At 41.6% G+C, this 23,650-nt stretch overlaps 1 protein-coding gene across 14 annotated transcripts in view; it reads left to right on the plus strand.

Annotated features, from left to right (window-relative positions):
- lrrc7 (leucine rich repeat containing 7) overlaps positions 1-23,650 on the plus strand; it is a 62,747-nt gene that overhangs the window by 15,774 nt on the left and 23,323 nt on the right. For 10 of the 14 annotated variants that reach the window (XM_070960086.1, XM_070960082.1, XM_070960091.1 and 7 more), the window contains exons 2-18: positions 7,943-8,145; positions 10,711-10,828; positions 11,112-11,190; positions 12,163-12,252; positions 12,874-12,930; positions 13,732-13,795; positions 14,480-14,554; positions 14,643-14,787; positions 15,511-15,583; positions 15,834-15,851; positions 18,651-18,780; positions 19,321-19,436; positions 19,738-19,807; positions 21,280-21,379; positions 21,623-21,747; positions 22,476-22,748; positions 23,033-23,155. In XM_070960086.1, coding sequence (XP_070816187.1) covers positions 7,943-8,145; positions 10,711-10,828; positions 11,112-11,190; positions 12,163-12,252; positions 12,874-12,930; positions 13,732-13,795; positions 14,480-14,554; positions 14,643-14,787; positions 15,511-15,583; positions 15,834-15,851; positions 18,651-18,780; positions 19,321-19,436; positions 19,738-19,807; positions 21,280-21,379; positions 21,623-21,747; positions 22,476-22,748; positions 23,033-23,155 — 1,859 coding nt within the window. The remainder of the gene's footprint in view (positions 1-7,942; positions 8,146-10,710; positions 10,829-11,111; positions 11,191-12,162; positions 12,253-12,873; positions 12,931-13,731; positions 13,796-14,479; positions 14,555-14,642; positions 14,788-15,510; positions 15,584-15,833; positions 15,852-18,650; positions 18,781-19,320; positions 19,437-19,737; positions 19,808-21,279; positions 21,380-21,622; positions 21,748-22,475; positions 22,749-23,032; positions 23,156-23,650) is intronic. The other 4 variants (XM_070960084.1, XM_070960096.1, XM_070960083.1 and 1 more) reach the window with 3 other exon arrangements.

Here is a 23,650-nt window from a genome sequence, read left to right on the forward strand (position 1 = left end):
TTAATGAATGAGTTAAACAAGCAATCTATTTTAAAAAGTTGTTTTCAATTGAATTTCCCGTTGATGAGCTAATTAATTAATGAGCTTATCGTTTCAGGAATACTCTTTATCAGCTAACATCTGTAAACACTGTACTGTATGTGAGAAAACTGCTGCAGTAACACAGAAATGTTCCTCTCTGGCAACACGACTCTCTGTCACACTGCCTGTCTCTGTCTAGCTGCTTGTTTATCCGTCTTTATTGAGGACTATTTATATCCCACTGTTTTGCCCGTCTAACTTTCTGTCTGTCGTGGGTTGGTATTTGTCACTGAATGCAGTCAGGTCAGCGTGAAAGCAGGCGCTTTGGAAACCTCTCCTCAGGTCATTCTGCGGCTGGAGTCTGAGTTTGAGGAACAAAACTTTGACCCATTTGGTGCATTTGTGAATTTGTTCATTCATGCATCTGAGCAGAATTGATTCTCACATTTTGGGTGCAGGTGAATGTTCAGCTGCTGTGTCTTTCTTTTTCTTTTCTTTTTTTTTGTAGTGGTGAGTTGTTATTTTTAGTGTCGGTGATGTAAGGGTCGCTGGGTTTTACAGACATGCCACCTGGAGCCACTGTGGCAGGCAGATTGGACTGACTGAGTGTGAAAACGCCCAAACCATGACTCACCAAGGCTGTGTTGTGACTCCTTGAGACTTTGTCCTCACCAGGAAAAGGAAAGTTCTTAAATATGATGACATTTTCCAGACACCAATTTTTCTTAATTGGGCGAGTAATTTCCTTGATAGCAATGGTGGATTATGCATTGCATTGCTATACAACTCCTACCAAGACCGGTTTTAATGTTATCCTCGAAGGCAATCTTTCCCTTACTGTACATTAGCAAAATAGTTTTAGTTCCCTAAAATGTAATCAGACCTCGACAGTCCCAAATAGCAAAAGTTAGAGAAGAGATGTAGCTGACTGAAAAGCCTTTAATGTACTGTTTGCTGTTGAACAGCTGCGTCATCACCTCATCACTGCTCGCAACCAATCACGTTCTCCAACAGTTTCTGTGACATAATGTCATGTAGCACTTCATTTTTGGGGCAGATACAAAACAGGGATTCCCAGAAACTACAATATTAATCCTCTCCACATTTATCTGTGCCTGGTAAGACTACACTTCCTGTTCCACCACTGCATCAACTTGTCTTTGTCCACTTTTCAGCAAATCACCACAGAGCTTCAAGGCAAATGTGCTAATAAAGCTAAAGCTTGTAGGCTTTCAACCCAACCCTTTTTCACATCACTGATCAGTATCGTGTTGCCTGCTATGCTGCAGTGTTTTGAGAGGCAGTGCACTTGCATCCCATTTAATTAACAGAGACTTACTCTGCTCCATGTCACGCAGCCTTAAGTGTGTCGTCTCCTTAAGACATAAGATCATAAAAAGTGCTGTTAGCTCAGAGCTCAGAGGATCTTGGGTTCAAATCCATCTGCTGGCTGAGGCATTATGGGTAGAGTTTGCATGTTCGCCACATGGCTACGTTGTTATCATATCACAGTAAAAGTAGGGCTGCAACACATAATATATTCATCAACTATTAAACTACTTCTACTTAAATTCTCATATAGTGTCAGGAAATGGAGAAAAATGTTCTGTATCATTGAAATGTCTTATGTTGTCCAACCAACAGTCCAAAGACAAAATATATTCAGTTTCACAAAAGAATCCAGAAACTAGACTTCATATATGAGCAACTGGAACCAGTGAGTTTGGACATTTTCACTAAAGAAATTACCCAAAACAGTTAATCGCCTAACCTTGCAGCTGTAATCCAAAGACCTGCAGGTTAGATGAACTGATCACTAAATTTGCCGGTAGGTGTAAATGTGAGTGTGAATTATTCAGTCGAGACACTGTCAGGCCTGTAATAGAGTGGCTGCTGGTCCAGGTTACCTCGCCTCTGACCATGAACAAGAGTGAGTGAGTGATGGATGAATTAGTGGCCAGATGTTGCTACATAAACACTCAACACACATTAAGTACACACAAAAACACAACACAGAAAACTGACGAGGTCAGTATTAATGTATTGTCTTCATGTACTTATTCCCTGTTAATGCAATGTGTGGCTGGAGGATATCCCAGGTTGCATTGGCCTTGAGGCTGCACAACACCCACAGTGTCAAACCCAGTGTCAATCATGCATATCCATCATTCCCCTGGAGATGCACCTGTATTTCAAACCTCAGTGCTTGTAAAATGACTGATGGCAGCACTTTAATGTAGCAAACTTGGAGATCCTAGCTCAGAGCAAGCTGTATGCATGTGCTGGTGAAGGTAACTGCTGTAAATGGTTATTTAATGAATGTATAAAAGAAAGAACAAGCTGTTCCTGGCTGCTAGTTTGCTAACTGCCTCCCACATGCATGGTCTCTCTCTCTCTCTCTCTCTCTCTCTCTCTCTCTCTCTCTCTCTCTCTCTCTCACACACACACACACACACACACACACACACACAACTGGGATGTAAAACAGGATTTTCCATTTTCTCTCACTGCTGCAAAGTAATCACGAGCTGAATGCGTCCGCGTGTGTGTCTGTCGTTTTATTGATTTATATGTGTGCGGGCCTTTTTTTTCTGTGTCTGTGTTTCACATGTGCTTGTGCATGACACTGTGCGACTGTTTACTTGTGAGAGAGTGCAGAAGCCTGGGGTGAGTGCAGCATTCACACCTTTACTAAAAACAAAGGGAGAGCCAGAGACAGAGAGACGTGCAAGCTCTTCTAAAGCTCGTATTCAGGTGCTATAAAGGTGTCTGATATATTGAGTCTATGTAAAGCGTCGCCAAATGTGGAGCGATCGCCCACTGAGTGCAGCATGTTCTGTTTCATGACAGAGAGAGAGTAAAAATACACCCAGCTCCTGGGAGACGGTCTCTATGGCAGCCGTTACTATGGTGATGGCAAGGCTGCACGTGAAGTGATGGCTGTCGTGGGACTGTGGGGAGTTCACCCTCCCCAACACACACACACACACACACACACACACACACACACACACACACACACACACAGAGAGAGAGAGAGAGAGAGACGAACTTCGATGATGCGCAGAGGGAAGAAATTGGAGATTGACAGCAGGTGGACCGCTTGCTAGTAAAGGTTATGTTTTTACTCAAAACATCTAATCATCCTCTGAGATCAGAAGCATTGTTTAGTGGGAAAATCTTATCAAGACGTTTAGATTTGGAACTGAATCCTTATTTTCTTATAAAAAGTGAAAAAAGCTCCCTGTGTTATAAAATCAACCTGTTTTCAGCACACATCACATAGTTCAAATAATGAAATAAAAACAATTCAGTCTCTAAACCCAACTTGTTCTTTCATCTTCAAAGATAGATGCTCATTTTTAACAAGATAATAAGGTCTTAAATTTAGATTAAAAACAGGCTGACGTCTTCTTACTGCACCCCAAAATACAACCTGAAAAGACACAGTTACTTACAGAAATGTCTTTATGATGTCAACGTGGCCGATTAAACTACAAAACACCAAAACCAACAAGCAAAACTACTCTTGTACTTATCATATGATACATATCTATCATTCGTGCATGCGTGCGCCTGCGTGTGTGTGTGTCGGGGGAACTTTGCATAGCATTGCCTCTGCAGAGTCAGTCTGCTCTGTCATGCTGTTTCCATAGCAGCAGCAAGAGCCAACACAGCCAACCACACTCACTTCCTGCTTTCACCCTATTGGTGCCGGCTCGCTCTGACTCTCTTCCCTCTCCCTGCGAGTCTGAGCAGGACTGGAAGCACCTCAGTGTCCCCCTTACGTTCATTCATTCAGACGGGGTCGACCAGAGCACGATAAACACGAGGAAACAGAGAAGAGAAGAAAAGAAAACAAAAGAAAGGTCCATTTCCTGCACAAAACATGATGTCCATGAATGAACATGAGCTGGTTGGTCATCTTGTAGGATCATTAAAAAGCTATAACTGTCTTTTAAAATGAAATCCACATGGTCGAGGAAACATTAGCCTGAGCAGCTCTGCATCCTCTCTACTCTGTACATCCTTCTTCTTCATGGAGCGTTAGTCCCGAGAGGTGCCTGTGTCATGAAGGTGACTGCCCACCGTCGGCACTCATCGTCGCCCACGTAAACAATCTCCCATTTGCTCCTAATATTTGTCATTGTCCATGTTGTTTAATCCTAATGGGTAACAGCAGCTCTCCTCTCCTTTTCTCTGCTCTCTTGACAAAAAAAGCTGTTATTTTTAGTCTCCTCTCCGGTTGCATATTTAAGCTGTTACATCAATAGACTGTGAATGCATAATCAAGCAGCTGCAGTATCAGTAGCTAATAAAGACAGGCTGTGTAGCAGACCATGTGTTGATATTTATTCTATTGATTTGCCAAATCAATAACCAGAATACTTTTCAGTGCTTTTTTTTTACTGGATCATTTTGGATGTCTTAAAAGACAGTCTAGTAGTTAGTCTGCGTTACTTAAACACATGTCTGTGGGAAAAACAAATGTTCTAGCTTGTGTGGGACTAATCATCATGTCTGTGGACAGAAATGAATAGAACTTATGACTCACGTTACCCAAGAAAAGAGAACAAAGATCAAGCCAAGTCTCCACAAAAGGAGATGAACATCAAAAGACGATTGCTATGAGAAAGAAAATGAAAAGCTTTAATAGTAGAGAAGTGCTCAGGAAGTAATCTACCAAAAGCTCATATCAGCTGTGGTCAGTGTTGCTGGTTTGAGACATTATACTGGCCCATCTGGCTCTTGGCTTGGGTGTCAAGTGGTTGATTAGAGGGTCCAGCATGTATTAAACTGATTTCACACCTTTGGTAGTCATGTAGCTGTCAGCCAAGCTCGCATTCAACTCAGCTGATGAGAAGGTCCCTAAAACTTCTTCTTCTGGAGTGTGTTAAATGACCTATCCTCTGCTGGTCAGGCGGCTGCACTGACACCAAACATTTGAGATGCGATCACAGCAGGCTGACATACCAGAAGTCTAACACATGGAGGCCGACCACATACTGTATAATAGGACACATTTATATAAAGTGATGTCTTGTGTCACAAAGCATAGTTTCCGATGCTCTTTGCTTTGTTCAACTCTCTTTTGTACAGAATATCTCAAACTCTGCAGCAGGATGTCTTACTGCAGTGTAAATACGTGTTCTGCTCCAGGCCTGGAAACTGTGAGTGCACCATTTACTTGATGCTGCAGCTTGTTAGGAGGTAAAAAGTCCAAATTATATCAAAAGTTGAGAGCCCTTGGTTACATTTACCTTTCCCTGCATGCCAAGTTTTAGCAAATCTGTTTTAAATATATGGGCTGGGTAATCCTAATTCTTAAAATCCCACCTCTTCCCCAGTGCTAAACAAACCCTGCCTTACCTTTCAGCTCTAAACATGAGAGGTGAGACAGGAACCAGCAGTCTGAGGTGTGAGCGCCATGAAAAGCACTGCCCGCTGCGTTTACACATGCTGTAGACAAACCCCGGCTCGCCTCATTATGCCCACTTTGAGCATGGCCGTGGATAAGAATGTATTGATTTTAATGGTCCAATCCTTTTAGATAAAGAGTCCTGGAGGATCTGTGGTCTTTTTTTTTTTTTTTTTTTTTAAATCAGATTTCACTGCCTTTGCAACAAACTGGAGCAGATAACACAGTGTCCTCATAGTGCTCAAGATCACTCTGTCTATCATTCATCTGGTCACACTGGAGAGCTGGACATGTGTGTGTTTATAGAGAGATAAAGCTGTAGGTCTTATCTCTGAGCCTCCTGCTCTGCCTCTCTCTTCACCTTCTCAGAGTTTCATCTGCTCTCCCTCCTTTTCTCCTCCTCATCCTCCTTTTGGTTCTTCTCTGTCTCTGCAGCCGTTAACTTCTCACCACCTCCCATTGTGTTCTCCCTCTCTTTCTCCTTCTCCTTTCGTCTCCTCATCACTGCTGGTTTTAGCTCATCCAGAAAAGACATCGCCTTCATCAAACAGGAAATGAAGGGGACAGTCAGATAATTCGCGCTTTGTTCGATCTGAAAGGGCCCGCATTAAAACGTTTTTATTTGTCAGTAGATTGAGTGTAGTAAGCATTTGGGTTTGAAATGATAAAGCAGGATGATAAATCCTCACTCAAGGATTTTAATACCCATGGTTATCCCGCTCATGCCATTCATTCAGCCGCCGGCTTTTTAAATGAAGTCGTGTAATGGAGTGATGTTGTCGCAGAATTACAAAGGATTCAATCTAATTATATGGCTCTGGCTTGTTGTTTGAAGAGGGTGACTGTGTGTGTGAAGAGAGTGCTGTGAGCTGAGTAACTGATGGTTGGTGAAGGGCGGCTGTGTTACCCATCTGCCCCGGCTTTTACACCTGTCTGGCAGAGAAAAAGCATTTGAAGCTGTCAAACTAACCTTAGTGCGACATCACCCTGACTTAAAAGGGCGAGGTTCGCATTTTTTCAGGTCCGTTAAAACAACACTGATGTGCTCTCATGTACTTTACAACAGTTTTCGGGTGCTGTAATTTTTCCTGTGTCCACATTAGCAGTGAAGAGATCCTTTCCTGATGCCATTCAAATGTAAGAGATGTAGAGCTCTGTCTCTTCTCTGCCTTGCAAAGTTTTTCTGATGCTCGTATAATGCTTCTGCAGTCAGAATTAAGCAAATTAAGTGGGTTTCTTCCAAAGTCACAGCTTTTTTTTTAGTGTGAAAATCAAAAACTGCAACCAACTGAATACTCCTGGTCTCACCCAATTGAGTGGGATAACCTACAGTTGCTGCAAAAAATACAAAAGATGCTCACAACTCAGTGTTTGGTTTGTCTGCTCTGGGCTACTGTAGAAACATGGTGGTGAAACATGGTGAACTCTGTGGAGGAGGACCTGCTCCCTCTGCAGCTATAAAGAGCTCATTCTGTGGTGAAAAAAACAAACAAACAAAAAAATCGTATTTTCAGGCAAATGTGCAAATACATATATGAAAACAGAATTATGAATTTTATGTTTCATTTCTTCTTTTAACTTCAACATAATCTTGGTAAACATTGTGGCTCAGAAGCAGGGGTGCTGATTTTGTCCACCATCTCTTCTGTTTATACTGCATTAAAAAGGAATCTTTTCATAACCAGGATAGACAATTACAACAACCAAAAAGTATAAATGTGCCATGTGATTGATGTATTAAGACTTTTCTGTACTTGGAACTGGTTGATCAAGGCCATAGAAAAATCACTGGACTGAACAAAATTGGACCAAACCAAACCTCAACCCAGCTGAATTGTTGACACTTTGAAGCTGAAATTACTTAATTTTAGAGTCAATTGGACACTTGGGTTTAGGTTAGGCTCAGGTTTACAGGGTTAGGTTTGGGGAGATAGAGTTTGGAGGAGGGATAGAGTTTATCCCAGCTCAGAATGGGCGAGAGGCCAGAGTACACCTTGGACAGGTTGCCAGTCTATCACAGGGCTGTCTGCCAACTCACAGATGATGTGGCTTTACTGATGAGCTGATAGGCCTGATCTGCTGTACGTGTCCGCTTAATACTGACGGCTGTGGAGTCACATGATTGCTGTCATTTTTATACTCTTAGACGTTGGCAGTGGTGTTTTTTGGAGAGCGTGTTGCTTTGTGCATATATTTCTTGAATTACTCATCCAAAGCAGTGAAACCTGTCACCATCACTGAATACAACTTTGTCTCAGAACATTTTAGAGAAAATCCCACACATACATCTCAATGCCAGCTCCATGATTAGTCCTTGAAGCATATCTGATGTTGATTTGATGTTTTTCAGACGCTTTGTTCTCTTTTAGTGATGTAACTTGATCGTGTACTTGGAGCTGTCAGACCAACAATAAGATACAATAAGCCTGATGATATTCATGTGTTTCAGACCTTCTGAAATTAATCTAACATCTTTCTTCTGTCCTCTTCTTGCCACTATAGTGCAGTGTCTGGAAATGACCACTAAGCGGAAGCTGATTGGCCGGCTGGTGCCGTGCCGCTGTTTCCGTGGCGAGGAGGAAGTGATCTCAGTGTTGGACTACTCCCACTGCAGCCTGCAGCAGGTGCCCAAGGAAATCTTCAGCTTTGAGAGAACTCTGGAGGAGCTCTACCTAGACGCCAACCAGATTGAGGAACTACCCAAGGTAAGTCTGAGCCATGAATCAACTCCTCTCTGCTGCAACTCGTCTCTCTGCTGACTTTAACATCTAAACCTCAAGCCCAACTTTCAATACACTTAAAATCGCTTCTTGACTACCTGAACCTGGACCAGGGCCAGCCAGCCATCCCAATGTGTGGCACTTTTTCATGACCTTGATTGGAATAAAGTGTATGCTCAACACCTTGTTCACGGGAGCAGTGATCCATGTCTTACATAATAAAGAGCTGTTTTACTTTCTGACCTATTGGTTGAAAGCACAGCAAATATGCATTGTTGCACTTTTTCACACACTGATTGCTTGGCTGCAACTAGTCACATACACTCTCAGAAGCTGACACATTTGGATATATTAATGTTGTGTGAGCCCATTCATTTAGTTTTAGATCGATGCACCAATGATGTCCATTTAAAGGAATTTACAGTGATACTAAGAGATACTAAAAGTGTTGAACCACCAAAAATCAAGTGTTTGATGGCTGAAAAGTGGAGAGACTGCTTTGCTGTTCTTTGATCTTTACCACCAGTGTTGCAAAAAATGTAAAGTCTAGCTTGAGGGTGGCACCAAGGACATGCTGCTACCTAAACCAAAAGTGTTTTTCTTCTTTACAGATACCAGTTTAGGATATCTCAGCTTGTCAGTCTACATTGCAGTTTTCCTTACTGACCCTTGTCAGCCTCAGGTGTACTCAGTGCTTTGAACTTAATGTTTATGTATCAATCCTTTCAATAACCTTTGAGATATTTCACTCTGAACGGCTCTGAAGTTTTTCCTTTAAGGGTCTAAAGATAGACAGGGGTCATACGTGGTGCAGTTTGCAAATTTGTGATTTTGCAACATATAACACTTCCTTTACTTGACCCGACTTATCGTCATTGCCATTCCTAATGAAATAGATTTGAGACCAAAACCAGCAGCACTGTTTTTCTTCCACTGAAATACTACAAACATCATCACATACTAGGCAACAACAAGTGACATGTCGATTCCTGGCCGCATCACAACCACAAGGTGGCGTCCAAGGCCATCTGAGAAGTTCAGGAGATCCCGATATGGTTAGTGATGAGGCACAATGCCCTTGCAGATTTCAAGGTGAATTACAGGTGCTGTTCATAAGAGGGCTGTCTCATTTTATTGATATCCTGTCCTGGTTTAAATGACACACGCTTTGAATTGGATTTCTAAATATAACCTGCATGGTTGGACACAGTTTAATAGGGCTGTGTTAGTGGCACGTGGAGCTTGCCTTCAACTTACAAAAAAAATAAATTTGCCTAAAGATGTCTGGGGGTGCCACTGCATTCATCCGAATGGATTGAGTTGGTAGGCAGGAAATCCTCAGCGTTCATTCTGTAGGGATGCTGTATCACCTGTATCTACCGGATCTAATCAGGTCACCTGCTCAGAGGGCACCAAAAGTGAACCAAATTCTGGTCCCTTTCCCAGGTGGTGTTCCACCTGTGCTGAGAAGACTGGGGTTATCTATTGAAGAGTCCACAATAGTTACTGATTTTTAATGTCTCACTCTAAAAATTGAGACTTTGTCACCATGATGTCTCAGATTATTCTGGATACAGACGTCATGTGTAACACAGAGCAGTCTGCTGGAGGCTTACTGAGGAACTTCAAAAATCCATGCCTTCAGATGTGTTAGCTGACTACACCTGAATATGATAATACTTGTTTATTTTGTTTGGCCTGAATTACATACACAGTATCCGTCATGAACTGGTTTTTAAATAGGCCTACAGATTTTATGTCAAATTGTCCTTCAATGAACAAAGACTGCACATCATAAGACTTACAGTACTTATAGTCACCCAACCTGGCCTGTGTTTGTGGAGGTACAGCTATTCTTCTCATTCATATCTGTGTTCTGACTATCACTGCTCGAGCATTTTTACTACAAGTTATTCTGAGATGTCCTCAGATAGATTATAAACAAATAATGTGGCCTTTACCAGGTCTGTCTTAATGTTTAGGTCTTACCTTCCAGGGGTAAAGACCTGAGATTTCAACAAGCAGTTCACCTGCAATCATTTTCAACAGGACACGAGCTTATCTTTTCACGAGGCAGAAAATGGGAGGTGTCAAAGGACAAAAACATTCAATTTGTACAAATGAGGAGGAAACATGTCTGTGGAGGAGATCATTGTTGTACTGGCCCTGAGTTAAAATGATCTCTGACTGTGTTTTGGTTATTTATTGAGCCTTTCTGTAATCTAAGCACTTTCCTGTTTATGCATGTGCTTTCAGTCTTGCATAAGTTTTGGCATTTGCGGTATTTTTCTATTTAGGACACTTTACTATGAATGTTTTTGCTTTCACCCTTGTTTTTTTGTCCCTAAGGGCCACCATATGTAGGAGATTAATTCTGCATTATTCATAGAAAAATGCAGCTGAAATAGCACTGCTTTCCACAACATTAAGTGGCGCATGCCTCCAGCTGACTTCCCCGCTCTCTGTCCTTTTATGCCTTTCTGCTAAAGGTCTGTGTGATTTTGTCAGCAGCACATAATATTCCTTTGTCTCCCCACTGTGTTTCCATAGCAACTCTTCAACTGCCAGGCCTTGAAGAAGCTGAGCATGCCCGATAACGACCTGTCCAACCTGCCCACCACCATCGCCAGCTTGGTTAACCTCAAAGAGCTGGACATCAGTAAAAACGGTAAAAATCCTCTGATGAGCTGAACAAACCTGGCAAACTAAAAAACAGGAAGCAATGTAAACATGTGTAAACTCAGTATTCCCAGCTGTGAAAGTTGGAGTTTTCCTTTTCATGATCACAACAATTTCACATCCAAAGTATTTAACCAAACTGTGATGCTGTCTGAACACCTGCAAAGCTCGCTGTAGATAATTCTTCCCCATTTTTATAGGAACTCACTCAAGAAACATTAAAATTGTACCAGATGCCACCACATGTCCTCTTCTGTCTCTCTCTCTTGCAGGTATCCAGGAGTTTCCAGACAATATAAAATGCTGTAAAGGCTTGTCTGTGGTGGAGGCCAGTGTCAATCCTATCACCAAGTACGACACTAACGTAGCACCTTGTACTAACGCATCTTACTTGTACCACGATGACTGAGGTTGAGCGTTCAGTGGAAAACTTGGACCTCTTTTTAATGGCAGCAAATAGTGTATTGGTGTTTGTGTGAAGCACAAAAGCGTACACAGCTGCGAAACTGAAATATGTCTCAGAATACAGGTTCTGGATAACAACCAGAGGAAAACAAGGGTTTCAACACTTTCAGATCGGTTCATTTATAGTATTGTTTCATTCTGAACATTTTCTATTGAACGCAAAAAAAACCCCAAATGCACCAAAGAGTTCTTTGTTTTGTTGATAGCACCAATTTTGTCCACTAGCTTGAGTGGATCTGGACTCAGTTCAAGATGTAATGGATTGTGTGACACATTTACCACATATTTAGCTGTTTGGGCAGATTTTTCCATCACAGTTCAGCGTCAAGAGGCTGCCACTGTTCTCTCTCTCTGTCTTTTTTTCGGCTTTTATCCATTCCAATCCACCTGTTTATAACACAAAGAGGCGCTAAATATTTAAGAATAGCTAGCTGCATCCACAGACCCTATACTACCAAATAACTATGTGTATCCTTTTGGCTCAGCTATGGAGTTTCTGTTGTTATTTTAAAAATTACAGTTTTCCTGTTGGCGGTGTAATGTGCTTGAAGCACGACTGGACACACCACACAGTATACTGCAGACACAAATGCTTCTTTTACTGCGTGTGTGTGTGTATGTGTGTGTGCATATGCAGGGCATGAGTCATCTGCAGGCTAAGAGCAGTTAGCTAAAGAGTTGTTATGGAAACCTTGTCTGTGTTTTAATCCACTGAGGCCTTCAAGGAGACAAGACTTTCTTATTCTTCTTTTGCATATGTTTTTATTTTCTTTCTTTCTTTCTTTCTTTCTTTCTTTCTTTCTTTCTTTCTTTCTTTCTTTCTTTCTTTCTTTCTTTCTTTCTTACTGCCTCTCCCAGACTCCCGGATGGTTTTACGCAACTCCTTAATCTGACCCAGCTCTTCTTAAACGATGCCTTCTTGGAGTATCTGCCGGCTAACTTCGGCAGGTAAACTGATGCATGTAATTGTTTGTGTGTGAAAATACGTGACTGTTGGATGTGATGTTATTCCTTATTTCAGGCACCACAGACTCGAATTCAGCACCACTGGATCTTGGTGAAAAGAGTGGGTAGATCCAGGCTTATCAGCCTTTATATTGTCTGTACTGCACATAATTCAGTATTTTTTGATTATTGAAAGAAGCAGAGCATGCCTGATAAGCTAAACATTCAATCATTCTTGCCTCCCTCATTAACCTATTCGTGTTCTTTTTAGCATTTTACTCTGGTCAGGCTCGTGGTGGAGTATTTATGGTTGTTCTTGTGATTTGTAAGTTCAGTTATCGTTAGCCAGTTCATGATGGATTTCAAACCACATCCTGTGAAATTTGTGGAAGCGTACTAGTGACAGATATCCTCTCACTGAAACACGCCCATGATGGTGATCATCTATAATGATGCCGAGTTTACTGGTCCATTATTATGTATCATTATTATCACTGATTGATAGAGTTTGATGCTGGTTCTCACATTGAAATCAGGAAAACTGGGGCTTGTTCTTTTCCTCATTTTATGTTGTAATAATGAATACAGTATTTTACATTTTGGCTTATGGCTTATGTTTTTCAGACTCTCCAAACTACGGATCCTGGAGCTGAGAGAGAACCACCTGAAAACCATGCCAAAGTAAGACAAACCGCCATATGCAAGTGTGGGAAAGAAGGGAGAGAAAAGAACACGCTGAATCTGATTCTTTACGCTTCACTCGGTGCAAGTGTGATGGAGCACACAGATGCTTGATGATATTACTGAGCGTGTGCTTGCTCTCCCAGGTGTCCAGATTAAATACTGATGAAGTCTGTTACAAATGCAGTGTGTTGGCATTAACAGTTGTTAAAAATGTTAATGTTTCCTGTTTAATGTAATGTAGCTGTAGCTGCATTTATCCCTGTGTCCATATCCCCACCGTGGCCATGGACGAGGCTGCTATAACAACTGTACCTAACAGAGATAAACTTCAAAGTGGTGGAGTAATGGTGATTTCAACCACTACACATTCCTCCTTGTACTACTTTGTATTTTGAATACGGGTTACAGCCAGTGCTGTTTCTTGAAACGCTTCCTTATCAACATATAAGAGGCATATTGACTCAAATACAAAGTAAAGCAAAGGCTTTTCCTTAAGATTTTAAAAGGTGCAAGGGAATCACGCCATTGCTTTGCAACTAGTTAACGTGGGTAAAAAAGAACAGGAAGGTGTTCAAAATGGAAATGAAATGACAAAAAATCAGAAAAAGGAGGGATGTACTGTAGCTTTACTAAACCAAAAATATCAAATAAGAGAAAACATAAATATATGTAATATAAGTATTAGATGCTGAGGTGTATATTGATCTGGTGTGTCAATGGGCCAGTCTTCAGTATGTAATAATATCAAATGGACATTTGTCAGCATGGAGTAGTAATCCGTTTGTTCTCCCCCTTCAGGTCCATCCACAGACTGACACAGCTGGAGAGGTTGGATCTGGGTAGCAATGAATTCTCTGATGTGGTGAGACTGATTGCAGCCATGTTTACTTTTGCAATGCTGCATCAATTGTTTAACAAATTGTCCTTTGTGATCAGAGGAAGCTCAAACTTGAATGCTTCAGAGTCATCTGTGCAGTTACTAGTTGAGCCATATTTATTTGTAAAGAGATGAGCAGAAAAAGGTTGAAGGGAGAGGGGGAGACAGAAACACAGACGCTGTGTCCTATTTTGGGGGCCGCCGCCTTCAAAGTTCACATTTCGAAACCCAATGCGGCATATGGTGGATCCTCTGTAGGCCGTTGCTTTTAGGCAGGAGCGACTGCAGCCCACTATCCTTCAGTTGGACCCTGAAATGGGACACAGCGACATGATGGAGGAGGAGAGGGCTGGACGGAGGCTGACGGGGGGTCAGACAGGAAGTCGGCTATGACGGGAGTAGCTTGACTCTGTGGTCTGCTTCCTGCCAAGAGCGAGAAAGCATGGAGGGAGAGATTGCCAGCCTCACCCACTCTGCCAATATTTTTATTATATTTATGCCAAAGACTTGACTCAAGTTATATTTTGGATGTTCAAAACAGTGCAGAGACACTGTCCTTTGTTAATGAATAATTCAGTTGTTTTCCTATAAATGGATACATAACTTCATATCTGTTGACTTATATTCAGTTGCTGTATGTTGATATGGATTCCTCTGTTTGCATGTTAGCCGGAGGTGTTGGAACAGATCCACAACCTAAAAGAGCTGTGGCTGGATAACAACTCTCTACAGTCGATACCAGGGGTAAGCAGCACTGGAGATTTTTGACTGACTTTCACATTTTTGCTCATGTATCTCTCTCATTCAGTTGTTCCTTCCTCTCCCGCTGCAGTCGCTAGGAAAACTTCGTCAGTTGCGGTATTTGGACTTAGCTAAGAATCGTATTGAGACGTTGGACACGGATATTTCAGGCTGCGAGGCCTTAGAGGACTTGCTGCTTTCCTCCAACATGCTGCAGCACCTCCCTGACACTATAGGTACACACACAAAGACACACACAGCCTTTTTCTCAAATTGATGAAGCATTACACCACCTATTTAAGAGCTGATGGGGCGGCCTGTGGTGGGACTGGGCATGTCTTAGGTGAGAGGTGGTAGCTGTGCAGGATTGATGCAGCACAGATAACTGAATAAAAAATAAGCCTGGTGTTGTTCTGTATATTTCCCATGAAAAGACAAAAGCCAACGATGTATCAGTCCCTCTCAGCCCCACACTCATTAGAAAAAACAAAAAAATGTATTTATTAAAACAGCTGGATGCTGCGGTGTTTGTTTGTTTTTTGCATTTGTGTGGGACTATTTTCAGACTCTGATTAATATGCATTTGGTGCGCTGGGGCATATTTATGGCAGCAGGATGGTGTATGTGGGACTGACTAAAAATAACTACAGTGTTCATGGTAATGAATGACACCTCACCCAGTGCAACTGTGGGGCTCACTGAGGGGTTTTTAGTAGTTTTCAACTCTATGGTGAGGAAAAATAAGCTCTGTTACACATAACAATACTCGTACGGTGCGAGCATTGTTGGCTTTGGTCTTTTAATGGGATGATTTCACAATAAGAAGAGTAGAATGTTGCCAACTCTGTACTTCAAAAAGAGGGCATTTCAGAGCTGATAGTAGATTCATTGATAGAGCAAACGACTTTGCATTTATGTTTGTGTGTCCATGTGAATGTGTGTGTTTGCATATTGTGTAGGAATGTTGAAGAAGCTGACAACACTGAAGGTAGATGACAACCAGCTGACCTCACTGCCTAACACCATTGGGAGGTAAGAAACCCATACACACACGCATACACACACTACATGCACAAAAAAAGAAGAACTAATAATAAAGCCATGTAGCCTTTTGTTTGATTTTGAAAAGACCTTCAGCTGTATTTTGTCAGATTTTCTCAGCAGGTTTATCTTTGGTGGGTTGTTGTTTTCCTTGTGTATTGCTATTAGCTGCTATGTTGTTATGCTGGCTGATGATTGGGGGGTTCTGTGTGTTGTGTTTGCTGCGTTGCCGTGGCATTAGTGCGAAGCCCAAGCAAGGGTGAGTAACATTAGCCTACTGGATCCAGGGGTGCGTTCAGAGACAGATAGATGTTGGACTGCGTAACAGATACAAACGCACGGGCTCACAGCTACAGTACATGGAGCTGTGGGAAATTACATGCAAACATGAACTTTCATTCAGTTTCAAGGCATTAAGTGATCATTTTGCATTTCCTCCCAAACTTTTTTCAATATTTGGCCTTAATATTTGAACAAAAACAGCATTCTTGATTGGAAATCTACTATATCAGATCCTTAAAACCTCCAGGGTTGAGACAGAAATGATTGCATGTAAAATTATTGTAGTAATTTGATTATTCTTATGATAATCCATCACAGTTCAGATTCCATCACAGACTTGAGATTGGTTGCTTTTGAAATGAGATGAACATTTGTTGGATTAAGCAGAAACATTTTTGAAGCACATTCTGAAGTGTTGTCATTGTCATTTCATCTCTGTATGCTTTAGAGATCGCTTATAAGAATACATTTCTGCTCACATTACAGACTGCAAATACGAACAATTGGTCTGTTTAACTCCAGGATTGGTAGAAAGACAATCCAAACAAGGCCGACACTAACGGAAATGTGACATCAGTGTGAACTGGAATAAAATGATCCTGTTCCTTTTTGCTGTTTGCAACAGTTGAGCAGTAACTTGGTTGGATTGATTAATTCTAGTGTGAATCTTTCATCTGTGATGGATTACATGATTAAAACACTGAACGGGTACTATTTAATATCCACTGACATATCATTGACTTCCATGTCACTATTTGCAATATATTTGTATCTGAACGCTATGAAAACATTTTGTCTTCCTGAACAAATCCCAGGTTTTAGTCTCAACAAGTAGTGCTGTAGATCCATTGCCTCCCCTCTGATTAAACCAAAAACACCTTGAAAGATCCTTTCCTTATCCCTCTCAGTTTTGAAGTGCTGCTTACTAATGATGACTGTGATCATATTTCTACTCCTCTGTTGCTACATTTCAACAATTCCTTTACATTACTGGACAAGTTTATGTAGTTGACGTGCAAACTGATAAATGTATGCATCTGCAGGATTTCTGCTTGTACCTCAGCCAGAATAATGGTATCCTGTATTCCCCTCTAGCTGCATCAGAACAACAGGATTCAAGCCCAAGATCAAGTCTTCTGTTTCACCTTTTAGGGCCATTAATATAATACAGCTACAAAATGGGCCAACATGTACATGTACACCAGGTAGCTGTAGACTATAAATGCTAATACACAGTATGTCTCAGTTAGCATCGTTGTCATTTTGGTTCATTTAGCTGAGTGTGCAAGATTCTTAGAGAGCAACTGTATCACTTGCTAAAAATAAAAAAAAAAACATGCACAAAGCATGTATGCTCCACACACACAGGAGATTTGAATCTAGAAACTTGTGTCTTTAAGTGACCTTGTGATGAAATCACTGAGCTACTGTGTTTCCCTGCAACATCTGCCACTGACTGTGGGGCTATTACTTTAACTGGCTGACAGATGGCAACCAGATAATCTTAGGAGTGCCGTTAAAAAGTCTAATTTGACACATTCAACTAAATTTTTTTGACACACAATGCTGGAAAGAAATTCATAAAGTAACCTTAAATCTTGATATACAGTAGGATATGAAACTTCCCTCCTCTCCTCTCTCAGGTTCGACCGTATGGTGGCCCAGATGGTCACGGTCCACTGGGAATAATAAGAGCAGACTAATGCAATGTTAACAGTGACAGTACATTAATGTAAAATTGTTGTCTCATTAGCATTAGCCTGCTGTTAGCGTGCTGCTATGCCAGTGATGGTGGTAAATGGGGGTGGGGGGGAGGTCAGGGTGTCCTGTAGAGGGTCTGCCGTGGATGTTACTGTGACTGTTGGTTGAGGGGAGAAGTTGAGATCCAGGTTGAAGAATTTCAGACATCAAAGAGGATAGAAGTGGGAAAGAGAGGATGGGTGGCCAACCAAATTAACATAGGTAACACTGAATCGCTTGGTTGAGAAGTAATTGACTGGCTGTTGGAATAATTGGATGATTCTTCAATGTGATGATCTTTTCCTTCTCTCAACACTCTCTCCCTCTAAGACAAATTTCCTTTCTTATCATAACATATTACGAGATAAGGCCGGTGTCGATATATATTTTTCTTATTGTCAACAAATCTCACCAAAAGGCCAAAACCAACAATGCGTTAGTCCTTCTCTCAATGCTTTGCAACATCCCGACCCTGTCTGTGGCACGCAGCTCTGAGCTCTTGTTCCTACTGAAGAAAAAAAAATACTGCAGTTTTTAGCAAATGTTACTCAAAGAGGAGGAAATATTGCCTCAGTTTGGGACTATTTTTAGCTCCAGTACTTAATACCAGCAGGCCGATGTATGTGAGGTTGACTGAAAATAAACTGTATTTGTTCATGGTAATGAAGCAACATGCAACGTGTGGCTCACTGATGTGTTCTTAATTCTTTCTGGACAACTATTGAGCTCTGTCGCCCAGAGGAGATTGTATGAGGCTGAGGATGCTCAAACAATACTTGATAGTGGGATGAATTCATTCTTGGTTCAGTCTTTTTCCAGGATTTGTTGACAATAGGAAAAATCAAATGTAGCGCCACATTCATTCATTAGAACCCATGTCTGATCTAAGGTTATGGCAGAGGTTTTGCAGCATGCAGAGTAATTTTCTTTCTTTCTTTCTTTCTTTCTTTCTTTCTTTCTTTCTTTCTTTCTTTCTTTCTTTCTTTCTTTCTTTCTTTCTTCTGTCATTTTCTCTGCCTCTCTCCCTTTCACCCAGTCTGTCTCTGCTGGAGGAGTTGGACTGTAGTTGTAATGAGTTGGAGTCGTTGCCTTCCACTATCGGCTACCTGCACAGCCTGAGGACCTTCGCTGCCGACGAGAACTTTCTCTCAGAGCTGCCGCGGGAGGTAGGAAGATCACATATCCTCACTGCAGTGCTGACTTTATTTAGAACTGATATAACTTGCTGAAACCATGAGTTGATGAATGGAAAATTGATTGGCGATTATATTGATAATGTGTTCATTGGTAAGTCATTTTTAAGCATAAATTTACCGTTTCCACAGTCCAAATGATGAAACTGTGCTGGCTTTCTTTGCTTTCTGTGACAGTAAATAGAACCTTTTGGGGTTTTCTATTGCTGGTCAGACAAAAGAGGCAATTAGTGGTGTCACCTTGAGCTGTAGGAAAGAGTGATTTTTTTCCTGACTTTCTGACATTTTACAGACTGAACCATTAATCGAGGACATTGGTAGTTGCAGCCTTCATATAATTCATCCACAGGACTGCAACATAGATTGCTTAAAGGTGTCCTTCATGCATCTGATCTTTTTCAGTATGAGACTTAATTGTAATGTCATGTAATGGCTTCTGTGTGTGTGTGTGTGTGTGTGTGTGTGTGTGTGTGTGTGTGTGTGTGTGTGTGTGTGTGTGTGTGTGTCTTTCAGATTGGTAACTGTAAGAACGTGACGGTAATGTCACTGCGGTCCAACAAACTGGAGTTTCTTCCTGATGAGATCGGACAGATGACCAAACTACGAGTCCTGAACCTTAGTGACAACAGGTACACACACGCACGCACACACACACACGGACACACACACACAAGCAAACGGCCAAACTATGACTCAGTAGTGACAATAGGTACACACACACACACACACACACACACACACACACACACACACACAGGCAACACTTTCTCAATGGCCGTTGTGGTTGTGTGGCTGCTCTCACGGCCTGCGGTTGCCATGGGAATGGGTGAGTGTGTTGCCATGGTTACGCGCTCTGCAGGCTGCACAGTGCGTGGGCAGAGGAAACGTCTCTCTTTGCATCCTCACCCTCCCTCTGTGTCTCTCTCTCAGGTTAAAGAATCTACCGTTTACCTTTACGAAGCTGAAGGACCTGGCAGCTCTCTGGCTTTCTGACAATCAGGTATCTCTCTCCTCCAACACTCCCAGAGACTGACCTGGCACCGCTACTGTATATACACGCGAATCACATAGCCAGGCGTTTACTCGAGACAGGCTTTTTGTGATAAAGGTTTTCATGTCCAAGTTCTCCAGAATATTTCATCAAATTTACTGTATCGGAAGAAGCCTCTGTGTTTCATCATCTGCTTCCATCTTCAGTTTTATTTGTCTGTGACTGCTTAATGCAAACTTAATGCTTCCTCCCTCTGTTTCATATTAAAAGTCCTTTCTGTAGAGCGATGGCTTATTATGTCTTATTTGCTCAGAAAACTTTTATTGTGACACATCTGCAGGAAGTGTTGAGTTTTAGTTCCAGCAGTGATGTGTGTTTGGGTTGGCTGTTATTTGTTCAGAGAAACAATGATGATTGCTTGATTACGTACTTAAAAATCAGCTCTCTGCTCTTTCAAAATCAGCGTCTGTGAGAATTCAGACAGGCTTACTGACCAAAATAATCTGACACCACCTATTGTATAACACTGCATGTAAATTAAGTACGTACAGTTATTGCTCCATCCATGATCACTTATTACTTTGTCATCAGTTATACTATTGTATATTAATATTCTTCATGATGTTTAAAGTTTAGTTTAAAGTTTCAGCAAATTTGGTGAATGAAACTGAAATCTAATAGCTGACACATTATTCTTGCTGAAGTGGTAAAGAGGGAACCAAATTTAAAATTGAAATGCAATTTGCAAAATGGTCTTGCATTTACATTTGAAATTGGCACGTGTGTTTTTGCATATTCTGCAACAAAATTTGAACCCAGATTCAGTCGAGTCATTTGCACCTGGCACTTTGACAGATTCCCCATTCGAAAGCCAACCACACTGAGTGTTAATGAGCGGCTGTCTTTCATTTATATACAAAACCTGAAAGTGAAATGTTGGACTAATTCATTTTAACTTTCTGTGTGCAATAACATTTACAATCCCATCACATTATCATTTGAATAGATATTAATCAGTGTTTTATGAGATGAACATGCAAATTAAAGAGATATTTGCTGATTCATTTGACTCACTGATTGCAGATGTCAAAATTCAATTTGTATTACAAATGTCAAACCGGAAAACAGTGTTTCCCCTCCTTGGAATTCAGTTTTATCATTATCACATTTTTTCTAAGAGATTTACATGAATACTTTGGATGTTTTCGCACCTGTCAGTCAGGTGGGTTTTATTTCAAGTCAGTTCCTGAATAAAGTTTCCTGTAGCCAATCAGATATTCTAATAACCAATCAGTGAGCAGAGAAGCTTTTTGTTTTTCAGAATTAAGGGTAGGATTAGGTTTAGATGAGGAAACACGGAATGAATGTCATCAGATAACATCCCCTCAAGAATACTAATATAAATGTATGTGTGTGTGTGTGTGTGTGTGTGTGTGTGTGTGTGTGTGTGTGTGTGTGTGTGTCTGCGTCTGTGTTTGCAGTCCAAGGCCCTGATCCCACTGCAGACAGAAGCCCACCCCGAAACCAAACAGAAGGTTTTGACCAACTACATGTTTCCTCAGCAACCGCGACATGATGAGGGTACAAACTGTGTGTATTTATGTGTGTGTGTCTCATAATGTGTAGACATGGTTGAAGGACATTTTGAAAAGGTCACAGAGTGTTTGAGCGTGTCTGACAAGCTACAGACCGACTTTATGATAGCAGTTTTAACCCCATCATTGGTGTGTGTGTGTGTGTGTGTGTGTGTGTGTGTGTGTGTGTGTGTGTGTGTGTGTGTGTGTGTGTGTGTGTGTGTGTGTGTGTGTGTGTGTGCGTGCACAGATTACCAGTCGGACAGTGACAGCTTTAATCCTACTCTGTGGGAGGAGCAGCGACAGCAGAGAATGACTGTGGCCTTTGACTTTGAGGACAAGAAAGAAGAGGAAGACAACTCTGGGAAGGTCAAGGTCAGCTCTTTCTCTCTGTGTCTGTCTGTCTCTCTGTTGGTCTGTCTGTCTTTCTGTGTGTTGGGGGGCCAGGGGTGTGTGTCACATGAGGCTTTCAGGATTTCTATTCAAGACAAAAATAAAATATATGTCACTGAGAAACATTCAAAGGTACAAGAGTCCAAAGGAACATTACTTTGTGTTGTAAATGTGCTACATCTCACATTTCAAAGCAAAGGCTCATGGGTCCTGTAGTGTTTATAGCCATTTCACATACAAAAGTGATTAAACAGACATTATTTCTGAATAATATCTGACCCTAATCGTGCTGTCTTGCTAAATAATCCAGGAGACTTTCGTGTTTTTACTTGAGTAACTTTGAGGTTATGTTTCAAAGTAAACTTTTAAACAAAAATGCACACTTCCAGAAACCTGCAGTTCTTCCCAATTTGCTTTTATGTGTCTCTTCTGGTTTCAGTGGTTTCTTGAAGTGTCTGAAACACTATTGAACAGTCAGTACCACAATGTCAGTGACAATATTCCAATTCGCAGTCACTGGCAAGAATCTAGCAAGACACAGCAGCTAAACAAGAAATGAGTGAGAGCTGAACAGAATTCCTGCTGTCTCATTTGCATGTGTTGAAGTTTCTTATATGCATTCTTTTTGTAGCATTCCTGTTAAACACGTCCTCAGTGTGTCCTCCATTCTCATGTGTGCACTCAACCCATTTCTATTTGTTTGTGTGTAGGTGGAGATAAACCTAAAGCGGTACCCAACACCCTACCCTGAGGACCTTAAGAACATGGTCAAGTCAGTGCAAAGCCTTGTGGGTAAAAGCGTACATGCCGGACACGGGCACCAGCACCAGCACCAGCATCAGCACCAGCACCAGCACCAGCACCAGCACCAGCACCAGCACCAGCTGAGCACAGGCACTGCCACCTCGGCAGGAACCAACATGGAACACACACACCTCAGCAAAGAACAGTACGAACCACCATGGCCCCTGCCTCCTAAAGAGGTAGGAAACACACACACACACACACACACACACACACACACACACACACACACACACACACACACACACACACACTCACATACAAATTTATCCAAAATCACCAAACAGTACACACTGAGTGCTCAATATGTAAAGCAGGGTCCTGGGTATGACTGAAGTGCATGTTCATAAACACTGGCCCGTCTCTATTGTACTGAGATCTGTGGTCATAAAGGTGTAAGGCAGGCAGCACAAATGATCTGTGTGTGTTTGTGTTTGCGTGTGTCTGTGTGTGTGTTTGCCAGGTGACAGACAGAGAGATGCAGGACTTCTCTCAGTCTCAGCTAATGGATCAGGGATCAATGCATAACTCCGGCATCGACATTCCCAAGAGGAAGGACAAAGAGGACCTGACAGAGAGCTCTGAGGTTGTCAAGCAGTTTATCACACATACACACACACACACACACACACACACACACACACACACACACACACACACACACACACACACACACACACACACACACATTATGTTTATATTCAGTGTTTCTTACCAGTCTAATTCAAACACGTTGAATTACTTCCTCATTGAACATATACAAAGGTTTTTTGAACAAATAGTCTTCCTCTTCCCTGTCTTTGCTGACACATTGCTGCCTTTCTTGGTGCACTAACTCCACCTGTAGGCCAGTAGAACAGTGTGACACCATCGCAATAATGGATATTGATATATGAACACACCAGCAACTGCTAAATATGCATTTATTTATTTATTTTTTTAACTTTGTCATGTCTTAGAGTCTTTTTTAGAGACAGCTTTCTATTCTGCCAGCTTTAACTAACATTCATTTTGCCTGGGTGATCCGGCTACTGCTCACAGCTTGGCGGTCATCAGCTTATTACCTCTCAAGCTCCCAACT

This window comes from Chaetodon trifascialis, chromosome 4, assembly GCF_039877785.1.
Source record: "Chaetodon trifascialis isolate fChaTrf1 chromosome 4, fChaTrf1.hap1, whole genome shotgun sequence".
In the NCBI taxonomy this organism is placed as follows: Eukaryota; Metazoa; Chordata; class Actinopteri; order Chaetodontiformes; family Chaetodontidae; genus Chaetodon; species Chaetodon trifascialis.